General features: G+C 34.0%; 1 protein-coding gene across 1 annotated transcript in view; it reads right to left on the bottom strand.

Annotated features, from left to right (window-relative positions):
- LOC138698970 (protein krueppel-like) overlaps positions 1-2,799 on the bottom strand; it is a 45,916-nt gene extending 43,117 nt beyond the window's left edge. Inside the window, exon 1 of the mRNA XM_069825157.1 lies at positions 2,655-2,799. Coding sequence (XP_069681258.1) covers positions 2,655-2,799 — 145 coding nt within the window. The remainder of the gene's footprint in view (positions 1-2,654) is intronic.
- Between the last annotated feature and the right edge of the window lie 10,437 nt (positions 2,800-13,236).

Genomic DNA, 13,236 nt, shown 5'->3' with positions numbered 1-13,236 from the left:
ATTTACTATGTACTTTTCGTTAAGATTATAGAGTATTCGTCTATAGTTTGAAGTATAATTACAACAACGAACTAGGCTATCATATTTTAAACAAGAAAGTATCGAACAAAATTTAACATCCTTTTCTTGTAGTTATTCATACACATTTGTTTCAGTTGAACTACGAGAACATTTGTAACCATTAAAGTGTTACATTATCGATTCCAATATCCATTTGTTTTATCTTTCCAACATTTCCAAAGAAAACGGAAACTCACCGCAAAGGGAATAACATTCATAAGCTATTATATTCATTTTCAGAAAGTATTTAAAGAAGATAATAAAGAATACACAGCTGTATGATGAATTTCTGTGTTTATTGTAATTTTATCCTCCTCGACCTAAAAAATTCAGGTGTCGATATGTTATTTATTACGTGTATGGAGGAAGTTTATAATATATTAACATTGCTGATTTACTTCTATGAAAATAACAATAGGCCTACATTTAAATTTGAACCCCATGAATACTGTGCGAGACAAAGCTACAATTTCTTTCTAAATGCCACACAACTGCTGGTTTAAAGCACAGATGAAATTTTGGACCCAGAATATATAATGCATTAATTAGAGCTTACCCTGAATTAAGTACACTGAACACACATAGATTTAAGGAAACAAATTAGATTAATTATTTAATTGTTTTGTATTTTCTTAAGCTAATTGAGTTTAAAATTGAAATCTAATACTCATGTAGCCTACTTTGGTATTTTCTATATTTGTATATATTATTACATATTGTCTGTATTTTACTATATATTAAGATTAGTGTGCTCAATGAACTCTCTTCAAATTTTGTAAAATATTTTGAATAACTGAATTGAACTACGCCAGAGGACGAGCTTCTGCTTTTTCGGGCTGCAATGCCTAATGTAGCTGAAATCTAATATATTAAATAAATAAATCTGGAAACATTTGAAAGATATTAATCGTCCACGAGTGTAAAATTTACTATCAACTATTCCCCTTATTTGCGGAGCATTTACCGGCGGGGATGAGTCACGTTTATTCAGTAGCTTCCGGGTATATTCTTATAAAAATATTTATTCTTGCGTATCGAAGGTTCCAATATGCTGAATCGGTACGTGCCACCAGAAAATAAATATACGTCATAAAATAAATTAACAAACGAAAGAAGTAACGAACGAACGAATGAATAAAAATCACTTTTATAAAATAAATAAATACCCTATTCTAATTTTGATAAAAATTGCTTGCAAGAAGTTTTCGAGAACAAGCATTTGGTTTTAAAATAGTAAACGTTCAAGTACCTTATACTGTTTATAATTAAATAAGGGAAGAATAAAATTATAAAACTATCAAAAACATATCGAATAAAAGGATACACAATGCTTCCAAGAAGTTTTCGAGAACAAACATTTGGATTTAAAATAGCAAACTTTCAAGTAGGCTACCATATACCGTTTATAATTGATTAAAGGAAGAATAAAATTATAAAACTATCAAAAACGTATCGAATAAAAGGATACACAATGCTTGCAAGAAGTTTTCGAGAACAAACATTTGGATTTAAAATAGCAAACTTTCAAGTACCGTATACTGTTTATAATTGATTAAAGGAAGAATAAAATTATAAAACTATCAAAAACGTATCGAATAAAAGGATACATAATGCTTGCAAGAAGTTTTCGAGAACAAACATTTGGATTTAAAATAGCAAACTTTCAATATAAAACTATCAAAAACATATCGAATAAAAGGATACACAATGCTTGCAAGAAGTTTTCGAGAACAAACATTTGGATTTAAAATAGCAAACTTTCAAGTAACGTATACTGTTTATAATTAGTTAAAGGAAGAATAAAATTATAAAACTATCAAAAACATATCGAATAAAAGGATACACAATGCTTGCAAGAAGTTTTCGAGAACAAACACTTGGATTTAAAATAGCAAACTTTCAAGTACAGTATACTGTTTATAATTAATTAAAGGAAGAATAAAATTATAAAACTATCGAAAACATATCGAATAAAAGGATACACAATGCTTGCAAGAAGTTTTCGAGAACAAACATTTGGATTTAAAATAGCAAACTTTCAAGTACTGTATACTGTTTATAATTAATTAAAGGAAGAATAAAATTATGAAACTATCGAAAACATATCGAATAAAAGGATACACAATGCGCGTTTGGTCTTTCGAGCAGAATACAGAATGACATTTAACGTGGAGATTTGTACACAAGTTTGATGTACACAAGTGTTATCTTGGATGAAATGTGGGTGGATATTTTATTAATAAGTCGGTAAAACGGCAATAAATACAATTGATACATTACCTTAATACGTTTATAATATAGGCTGCATGTATCTCCTTGAATCCTTCGTTTTGCGGTACCCCCTCCCCTTTTATTAACAGCGAAGTGTCAGAATTGTAATAGCTGATGTCACTATATAGATCCACATCTCACAACACACACATTAACACTAGGCTGTTGTGTCAGGTAGACTCATTTACCTGATCTAGGAACTGTGTCTACGGACAGAGCCATACTGTCATCCGCGCTGTCCAGTCAGTGTGCAGCACCTCCCTGAACGCACGGTGTCACTACACTTCGCTTCTGCCAGATCTTGTAATACTGTAGACCCTAACCTACTCCAATAGTATTTCCAACATCTACCTTCTCCCTTCTCTGTGCTGTGATGGGAGCACGCTTCATCCCCTCCATTTTAGTCGAAACCCCTCCTCGCACAGCTCGTTCCTCCCCACCACCGCCAGCATCAACCGCTACCACCATCACATCTCGACGTCATCTCAGACGAGATACTGTACAACCTTCAGATCGTGGACCAAAAACCGGTCAAAGACCATTGCATTAAATAGCGATTCAGGAAGTTGTCACTGTGTCATGTATTTTAAAAAGGTTTAAACGCTTTAAGTGTATTCAATATTCATGTTTTAAAGGGTGGGGAGCATTGCGAAAAATACTCAGGCTAATCATATATAAATAATTGTCAACAAGATGACACATACTTTCTAATTAAACATTTTACAAGTTTCGCAAAATACTGCGAATTCTGTCACTGCTTATAATTTATTTTTTGCACTATTATTTCAAAGACAAAGATGAATGTAAATGAAATCATTTACTATAGGCTACACCCAGATAAGAAAATTGACTTATACTTTTTATTATTTAATTTGTAGTTGCGATATGGCCAAGTTGGTAAAACGATTTTAAGTAGTTATTAAATAAAAAAGAAAATATGTTGTCGATTTCTGTCTTTCATACAGAAGACATTTTTTATAATCCCAAAAAGTAAGATAGTCTCAGTCACACCAGAAAAACGCCAAAATTCTTCCCTAAAACATGGGCCGCGACAGTAAAGTTTTCTATTTAGACTTGATAAGTATTTAGATTTGTATACGTATTTATATATGTACTGATATGTATTTAGATTTGAATGTATGTATTTATTTACATTACAAGTGGGCAAACACCCGGTGGCAGTGGTAACTTAATTACACACAATAAAAATAATACACAATACAATTAAAATACACAACACAAATAATACACAATAATTACATTAATAATAACACATAAAATAACCTAATTAATAAGAGAACCTAATTTTCTATAAACCTAATTTTGTGTATTATTATTTAGCATTTTATTTCTATTCTTACATTTTTTTTGTAACTACTACCAAGTGAAAACTCATTCATAGTTAATAAATATTAATTAACTAATTCACATGCACAGACACCGGCGTAGCTCAATCGGAGCGCATTTGTCTTCTGATCTGGAGCTGCGTTCGGCCGAGGGTTCGATTCCTGCTTGGACTGATTACCTGGGTGAGCTTTTTACATAGTTTTTCCCAAATATAACTTATGGCGAATGGCAGGTAATTACATAAAAAATCCTCAATCTCATCAAATACTATTTCGTATCACCACATCCATCGAAGCTAAAATAACCTACGGTCTGCAGCTATAGACCTATTAAAAATATAGCCTCTCCATTTTAAGTAAATCGTGCCGCGCTAAAGCTGCGAGGTGTAAGGCGCTATGCATTGGACTGACGTCACGAAATGAGTGCTGGTTTGAGTCCTCATGGGAGAAGAAATTTAATATTCTCATGTAATTTTTTCCGGTGTACAGCATTGGTGTCCACCCAGTGATGAATTTCAGGAGGTCCCGTGAGTAGTGAAATACTATATTAACAAGCCCAAGCCGGCTTCGAGGATCAACGTACTAACTACATGTTACCCCAATGTTGGTTGCACAACCTCTGTTGTGAGTTGTGAACGAGAGGCCAGCAGTCGGCTATTAGGCTTTGGCCCATTATGGATTATCGCGCAACATATTTTTCATCTTTAATAAATATAGTCTATCATTGTTTTGCAGAAATTAACGTAAAGCAGTTATTCGTATAGGCCTGCAGGTTGTCCCTGAAATACCGGCCACATTATTCAGATAGGCAACTGAAATAACGCCATCAGGAGTGGGTAAACTGTTGGTTTAACTACTTTTAATATTTAAAAGAAAATGAACCTTAATTGAATATAGACCTAACATTCATTACCCCTGATATCCCTTCAAAATGCATCCAACATGACACGTGAACCATGCGAGTAGGTCTGTACTACTATACTACAGTTTTTTTTTTTACAAATGGCGGGAGTACGTCTTCGCTTTGCGAATCATGTGCAAGGAGAGTTCAATCGTCGATTTCCAGAGTGCCGGATTGGCAGAACGCGACCCGAAAGATGTCCTGATCTTACCCCATTAGGCTTCTTCCTCTGGGATTATGTCAAAAGTAAGGTTTACAGTTAAAACATTCCGAATCTTGACGTCATCAAAGAAAGAATCAGACAAACAATTGCAAGCACCACTGCAGAGACGTTCTTGGAAAGGTGTGGACTGAAATTGAATGTCGTTATGACGTATATAATGCTGTTAATAGTGCGCATTTTTTAAACTTTTTAATGTTGTTTGGAGTCTTTCTGAGTTACTGAATTAAAATAAAAGCACTTTCAATTCATTACACATAATATATTCACAGTAACCTTATGAGATCTCACCATTCATTCTTAGAGATTACTTCCGTTCTTGTTTTTGTAGATACTATTCTTGTCAGAGACAGTGCACTCTGCCATTTTTCTAAGGAATTTGATGTTTGTTGTTCTTTTTTCCTTTTATCAGATCGATGTAAATATAAAACTTTCACTGATTTTATCACTTGTTACCGTTAGTATCGCTATCACCTTCAAGAATCCTAATTGTGGAATTCGTTGTTTTATATATCGATGCTTAAAAATTAAGTAGTAGATCATTCTACAGGGTTAGTAAAACGTATGCAAATTTGCTTATAACTACTTAACTTTTAATTTTGTGTACAAGAGTTTCCTGGAGTAAATCAACAAATTTTGTACATGTGTGAAAAAATCAGCTGATGTGGATGGAATTTTTCTCTTGCTGTTCGAGACTTTCCAAAACCTTGCATAGGCCTATGAGGGACGAGGGTTCGAAAGACGAAGTCTGACTGGATGGTCGGGATATTAAGAGCCTCGGTTACAAGATTTCCTGTAAGACTCAGAAAAACTTTTAGCCAGGATACTTGCAGCATCTGATGTGTTTCGGGAGATACCTGTGTTATTTGGGAGAGTGCAACAGAGTTTCCTTTGACGGTGCATTACCTGCACCAACTTTTGATGTAATTTAAAATTAATAGTCAAATTCATGTAACCTTCGACTTCTTAAATTTTTGCACAAATTAGTATTATTCCATTGGTATATTGTCCAACATGCTTACTTACTTACTGGCTTTTAAGGAACCCGAAGGTTCATTGCCGCCCTCACATAAGCCCGCCATTGGTCCCTATCCTGAGCAAAATTAATCCAGTCTCTATCATCATATCTCACCTCCCTCAAATCCAATTTAATATTATCTTCCCATATACGTCTTGGCTTCCCTAAAGGTCTTTTTCCCTCCGGCATCCCAACTAACACTCTATATGCATTTCTGGATTCGCCCATACGTGCTACATGCCCTGCCCATCTCAAACGTCTGGATTTAATGTTCATAATTATGTCAAGTGAAGAATACAATGCGTGCAGTTCTGTGTTGTGTAACTTTCTCCATACTCCTGTAACTTCATCCCTCTTAGCCCCAAATATTTTCCTAAGCACCTTATTCTCAAACACCTTTAATCTCTGTTCCTCTCTCAAAGTGAGAGTCCAAGTTTCACAACCATACAGAACAACCGGTAATATAACTGTTTCATAAATTCTAACTTTCAGATTTTTCGACAGCAGACTGGATGATAAAAGTTTCTCAACAGAATAATAACAGGCATTTCTCATATTTATTCTGTGTTTAATTTCCTCCCGAGTATCATTTATATTTGTTATTGTTGCTCCCAGATATTTGAACTTCTCCACCTCTTCAAAGGATAAATCTCCAATTTTTATATTTCCATTTCGTACAATATTCTGGTCACGAGACAATCATATATACAACATGTCCATAATATACATGGGTTTATACTAACGCATAATTACTTTATAGACCATGACTCTATTATATAATTGTTATATTCCAGTACCTCTGTTGTACATCTATTATCAGGCAGTATATCTCACTTGACGATATGTGTCAGAGGAAGAACAATTGTTTGTATGCATCTGAAGTCTGACTAGTATAATATGTTACTATTCAGCGATGTAGGCCTATGCATTGGCGGAGGAAAGGAACTGGCCACTCTACCCCATTATCTCCTCCTTATGACAGGGCTGGGCACATTACGTGATTCTGAGAAATGAGCGCTGTTTACTTAAAAGAGTAATTCTCCCGAGCGCTGTGACGCATGCATACTGTAAACTATGTCACTCACTGTCAGTGCTGTGATTGACTTTGCAGTAGGATGGTGAACTTTGAAGATGCAGTCATCTGAGAAGCTGTATGTCAGACGAAAACCTAAATTTTATTTTGAAATTGAACATGGCTAATTCATTTTTTCCAAACATTGAACGGCTTCTGCAAATGAAACGACTTCTTAAGTCTCGGAAAACAAACACATACTGTATTTATTTTGGTTATTGAGTTTTATATAGTTTTGTTTCAATAGAAAATACTGATTGATTTCAGATCGACAGAAGTTCTATTTTGGTACAATGTTTTATTCATGCAAAATAAAAGTGTAAGAGAATGTTTATTACTAATATCCTTCTTGTGTTTCGAATTGTAATTATTTTTTTACATATGTTTAATTATTAGTATCATTATTAAAGCACTGTGCATATAGATTGTATAAATAAGCCTAATGAATTGTGTGTGTGTTCATAGAGCGAAGTTTATTTCATTAAATTAATAAGAGAATTATAAAGTCTGTACTGTACAATGAATAGCCGTAATATCCTTATAAACTATTATGTACTGACAGACTGAATGAATAGAACAACCGTGGCTCGTGTTATATGAATGCAGGGAAGGTACTGTCATCCTCTGAGGAGTTTAGTGCTGAGAGGAATGCAGTTCCGACTAGTCTAGCGCGGTACTGGAGCGGGAGGGAACAGTGACAGTGGCAGTCTCGAAGGAAGTACAATCATACTGAAAACATTCGCCCAATTTATGAGAGCAGTATGCCTATTAGTTTTCTAACGTATTTTTGGCGAGATAGAGATACAACCATTCGTACTTACGTGTTCAGAGAAGGAAAGTATTGTAGAAAATTTTATTTATTTATTTATTTATTTATTTATTTATTTATTTATTCTGGTGAAGTTAAGGCCATCACACCACCAGAAATACAAATACAATAAAATAAATAAAAAGAAGAATCACAATAAAACTACAATAATATAAATGAAAAGAAGAATCATACTATAAAATTTAGCGGTTAGTAGAATTGAATTCAATTTGTAAAGTAATCAATTTAAATATACTGTACTGCTGAACTCACTTCAGAAGTAAAATTACTTGATTTGTATTTTAAGATATCACCAACAAATGATTTTCGCATGACATTATAGGAATATGTTTTTCACGATACCAATCACACGTACTCTAAAATTCCAATAGAATAAAACTAAAAACTTTTCCACAGCATGTTTCCTTAAAAATGACTTGTAACGGTGAAATATTTGATATGAATAATTCCTATAATATTAACATAGCTAACATCAGGGAGATGTTTGAGCAAAAATTGCAACAATATATTTAATATATTAATAACAAAACCATATAGGGCTAGGTAAACAATATGTAGGATATATGAAATATTCACACACTACTACAAACTGAAGACTGCATATTTTTGGACGATTAATACTTCCTACTCCGCTCGGCTCGGCTTGGCTGTAGCAACAAAAGAATCTACATGCAAACCCCCGCACCGATGGCAAGAATACCTCAGGTCCCAGCGCTAAACTCGTCGGAGGAAGACAGTAGCTGTAATGTGAGTCCGCCACTGCGTGTGCGTTCTGCTCCGGCTTGCCTTGCGGAGCGAGAGCAACTCTGGCCGGCTAAACGGAGCCGCTCTCATGCCCGGCCCTGACTTATGAAGTTCAAACCTGTCTTCGGACAGTTGACTGAACAACAATACTTCGTAAGCTCCTTTAGTTTCAGCACAATCTTTTGAATCGCCCTGTATGATGGCGCTCGAGCGCGATTCTAAGTTCGGTATTCGTTTAGTTTCTATGCAATAATGCTTTATCTAATGGTAATGGATTGAGAAACAGGCATGATCTCCTTAAATATGAACTTTTGTATATTTTAAAGCAATATAAGAATTTGACAGGAAATTTGAGGAAAATGTAGCCTAAATACTCTAACAGGAAGATTTCTACTGCTTAGGCTACTTCATGTGATACGAGTGTTAAAATAGTAAAAGCTCCGTTCATTTTTTCTCCCCCAAGTAAGAAATCAATTTAGAACTATTCAAAAGTTAAGTGTAAGACTTATTACTGCTCTGCTTGTCCATCTATTTAGGCCTACCTTCTTTAGTGATACATTTTTGTTGATCTCTCAGCAACTTTACGAATTCAGCATATGGATTAAAGTTCGTTCTACCGACGAAAGGACCAGAAAAGTTCCCCAAAGTTGATGATGAACTGCCGGAGCTTAAGTCCAGATGATGATCGAACAAGGCCAGTCGCCCCCGTCTGAGGTCCTCGATTTCCGTATTTATAGCGAAGACTTTCGGAGTGCAGTTTTGTAGAGCGGTACCTGTGCAAAGAACACACGAGTTTTAGAAAACAGAACATATTTTTATCTTTAAGTGGGAATAATAATAATAATAATAATAATAATAATAATAATAATCATCATCATCATCATCATCTGTGGCGCAACAGCCCATGAAGGACCAAGGCAAACCAGCCGGTTGCTGTCCTCACGTTCATATGCCTCAGCATATGTCACCTTCTTTCGAGAAGTTATCATGGCTAAGGTTACATGAGAGGAGAAATCTGCACTCACTTTCTCTCTTATATCGAATTATGCACACTTCATCCCCCTATTATTTATTCGCTCGTTTTCATACTCTCTCTCGCTATCGTAATATTAATACTCAATCACAACGCGATAACACGCTAGAAATTCCACTTCACACGTCATCTCTGTATTTCTCATCTTTCACTGTTGCTACCTCTCGTCACTGGAACTCTCTGCCGCCTGAAGTCAAGGGCTGCCGAACATTGAAATCTTTCAAATCCAAGTTAGAAAATTATCTTATGACGAGTTGCCAAACTAACTTACTCTTATGACAAGTGTTGTATTGCATATTTCCACGTATTCACATTTTTTTTATGTTCTAGTGATATTTAACTTATTTTATATTTTTGTTTTCATATTTTCCGATAATGGTATATCTCTAATGTGATAAGTTGAGCTATAAATAATCATAATTTTCCTTACTGTGTGTACCTAAAAATGTTGTATTCATTGCATGCTTTGTACTGCACTATTTTATTACTGCTATTAGTATTATTATATTATTATTATTATTATTATTATTATTATTGTTACTTTTCTTATTTTTATCATTATTATTATTATCAATAATTGTCTTATTTTTTATACTTTGTATATCTCATTTATTTTGACCTGCTGTTCACATTTTATTATGCTTTTTTCTTTCTTTCTTTATGTTATATATTATGTCTGATTTCTACTTACTTGTTGTTTACATTTTATTATTATTATTATTATCTTATTCAGTTTTGTGTGTAAAATTGTAGTGTACTTTGTAAATTTCTAGTGTTTTTTGTAACGCAGTTTTACTCCTGGTTGAGTGTTAGAGAAGGCCGTATGGCTTTAACTCTGCCAGGTTAAATAAATAATAATAATAATAATAATAATAATAATAATAATAATCATCATCATCATAATCATAATAATAATAATCATCATCATCATCTGTGGCGCAACAGCCCATGAAGGACCAAGGCAGACCAGCCGGTTGCTGTCCTCATGTTCATATGCCTCAGCAGAGATGAACGATCAACCAACCAGTTCGGGGGTATTGTGTGATCAGTATGATGATCCCATCAGACGTTTTCGAAACTGGACTTCGCTACCCAAATTCATTACGGTGCTGGGTGGGCACCGGTCCCATACACTGGTCGAAATTTCAAAATGATTTGAATCAGCACTCAATCCGTTACGCTGGTTCTGGTATGATGCCTTAGGCCCCGACACTACGGCACGGAATAATAATAATAATAATAATAATAATAATAATAATAATAATAATAATAATAATAATAATGTTTCATTGAATATATCTATATATCTGAAAATAAAGAGTAAGATATATACGAGGTTTCGTAACGTGCTCATCCACACATGCAAGTGTCCTCTGTTCTGGAATAGATGAAAATACTTTAACAATAGGCCTATGATAGGTAACCTGTAGAGATAAGTAGGCCTACTGTGAGTGGGAAATATTTCATTGTTGCATTGCTCAATAAGAGGGTAGGCCTACGGTATTCTTTATTAAGTAATGAGCAGGCTGAGATAGTTGCCAATAATAATAATAATAATAATAATAATAATAATAATAATAATAATAATAATAATAATAATAATAATAATACTTACTTACTGGCTTTTAAGGAACCCGGAGATTCATTGCCGCCCTCACATAAGCCCGCCATTGGTCCCTATCCTGAGCAAGATTAATCCATTCTCTATCATCATATCCCACCTCCCTCAAATCCATTTTAATATTATCTTCTCATCTACGTCTCGGCCTCCCTAAAGGTCTTTTTCCCTCCGCCTCCCAACGAACACTCTATATGCATTTCTGGATTCGCCCATACGTGCTACATGCCCTGCCCATCTCAAACGTCTGGATTTAATGTTCCTAATTATGTCAGGTGAAGAATACAATGCGTGCAGTTCTGTGTTGTGTAACTTTCTCCATACTCCTGTAACTTCATCCCTCTTGCCCCAAATATTTTTTCTAAGCACCTTATTCTCAACCACCCTTAATCTCTGTTCCTCTCTCAAAATGAGAGTCCAAGTTTCACAACCATACAGAACAACCGGTAATATAACTGTTTTATAAATTCTAACTTTCCGATTTTTCGACAGCAGACTGGAAATAATAATAATAATAATAATAATAATAATAATAATAATAATAATAATAATAATAATAATAATAATAATAATAAACTTTTTTATTTTTCACTTTAGAAGGGGGTCAGAGCGATAGAAGTGTTCAGAAAGAATGAAAATTACTTTTAAAAATGGTTGCCATTCAAAATCTGTAATAGTTTCCGAGTCACGGCGAGTTAAACAAAGAAGTGTTTTCCCCTGGCAGATTTCTGTATACTGAGTAAATAAACTTTTGTCTGTTAGAACTGCGTAGGCTATTCTCATAGAAATCATCGCGCTGCTTCCAAATTTGTTGTCAAAATATTTCCATTACTTAAAGTTTTTGAGTTAATCGTGGGTTTTGAAATGTAATTAAAATATTTCTATTACATAAATAACACCTAAGTTATGCTGATTAACAATAGTAGATCTATAACATACTTTGAAATTTAGAGAAATAAAAAGAATGTCATAGTAGTCTTTAAATTTATTATTGGTATTAATGCCACTATTATTATTATTATTATTATTATTCTTATTATTATTATTACTATTATCATTATTTTTATTATTATTATTATTATTATTATTATTATTATTATCATTATTATTACTTACTTACTTATTGGCTTTTAAGGAACCCAGAGGTTCATTGCCGCCCTCACATAAGCCCGCCATTGATCCCTATCCTGAGCAAGATTAATCCAGTCTCTACCATCATATCCCACCTCCCTCAAATCCATTTTAATATTATCTTCCCATCTAGGTCTCGGCCTCCCCGCCGGCCTCCCAACTAACACTCTATATGCATTTCTGGATTCGCCCATACGTGCTACATGCCCTGCCATCTCAAACGTCTGGATTTAATGTTCCTAATTATGTCAGGTGAAGAAAACAATGCGTGCAGCTCTGCGTTGTGTAACTTTCTTCATTCTCCTGTAACTTCATCCCTCTTAGCCCCAAATATTTTCCTAAGAACCTTATTCTCAAACACCCTTAACCTAAGTTCCTCTCTCAAAGTGAGAGTCCAAGTTTCACAACCATGTAGAACAACCGGTAATATAACTGTTTTATAAATTCTAACTTTCAGATTTTTTGACAGCAGACTAGATGACAAAAGCTTCTCAACCGAATAATAACAGGCATTTCCCATATTTATTCTGCGTTCAATTTCCTCCCGAGTGTCATTTATATTTGTTACTGTTACTCCAATTATTATTATTATTATTATTATTATTATTATTATTATTATTATTATTATTATTATTATTATTATTTGATAGAATGAAGCTGTCTTGTATTTATAGAGCCCTAATCTGTGGTGTTACGTCATCAGTGAGTAGCGTAGTTTCTGAAATTGTGAGTAAAACGAGTGAATTCGGTACTTTATGTTCTGCTTTTATATATATCATATATCTGGCTGTTATTTCCACTATTTTAATTTCCTGTGATTCGTTTTCTGAAATGAAGAATGTAAATTCTCAAACTACATCCACTAGTAAGAAGATAGCAGTATTAAAAAATATCGAGACGGTTACACAAAGGAACAGTCGTGTTTAGTTGCTTCACGTGTTAGTGAAAACCATGTGTTTTGTAACGTTTGCTCATTAGGTAACATGTAAATTA

Source organism: Periplaneta americana, chromosome 4 (assembly GCF_040183065.1).
Source record: "Periplaneta americana isolate PAMFEO1 chromosome 4, P.americana_PAMFEO1_priV1, whole genome shotgun sequence".
In the NCBI taxonomy this organism is placed as follows: domain Eukaryota; kingdom Metazoa; phylum Arthropoda; class Insecta; order Blattodea; family Blattidae; genus Periplaneta; species Periplaneta americana.
This window is presented reverse-complemented; position numbering and strand designations above follow the sequence as displayed.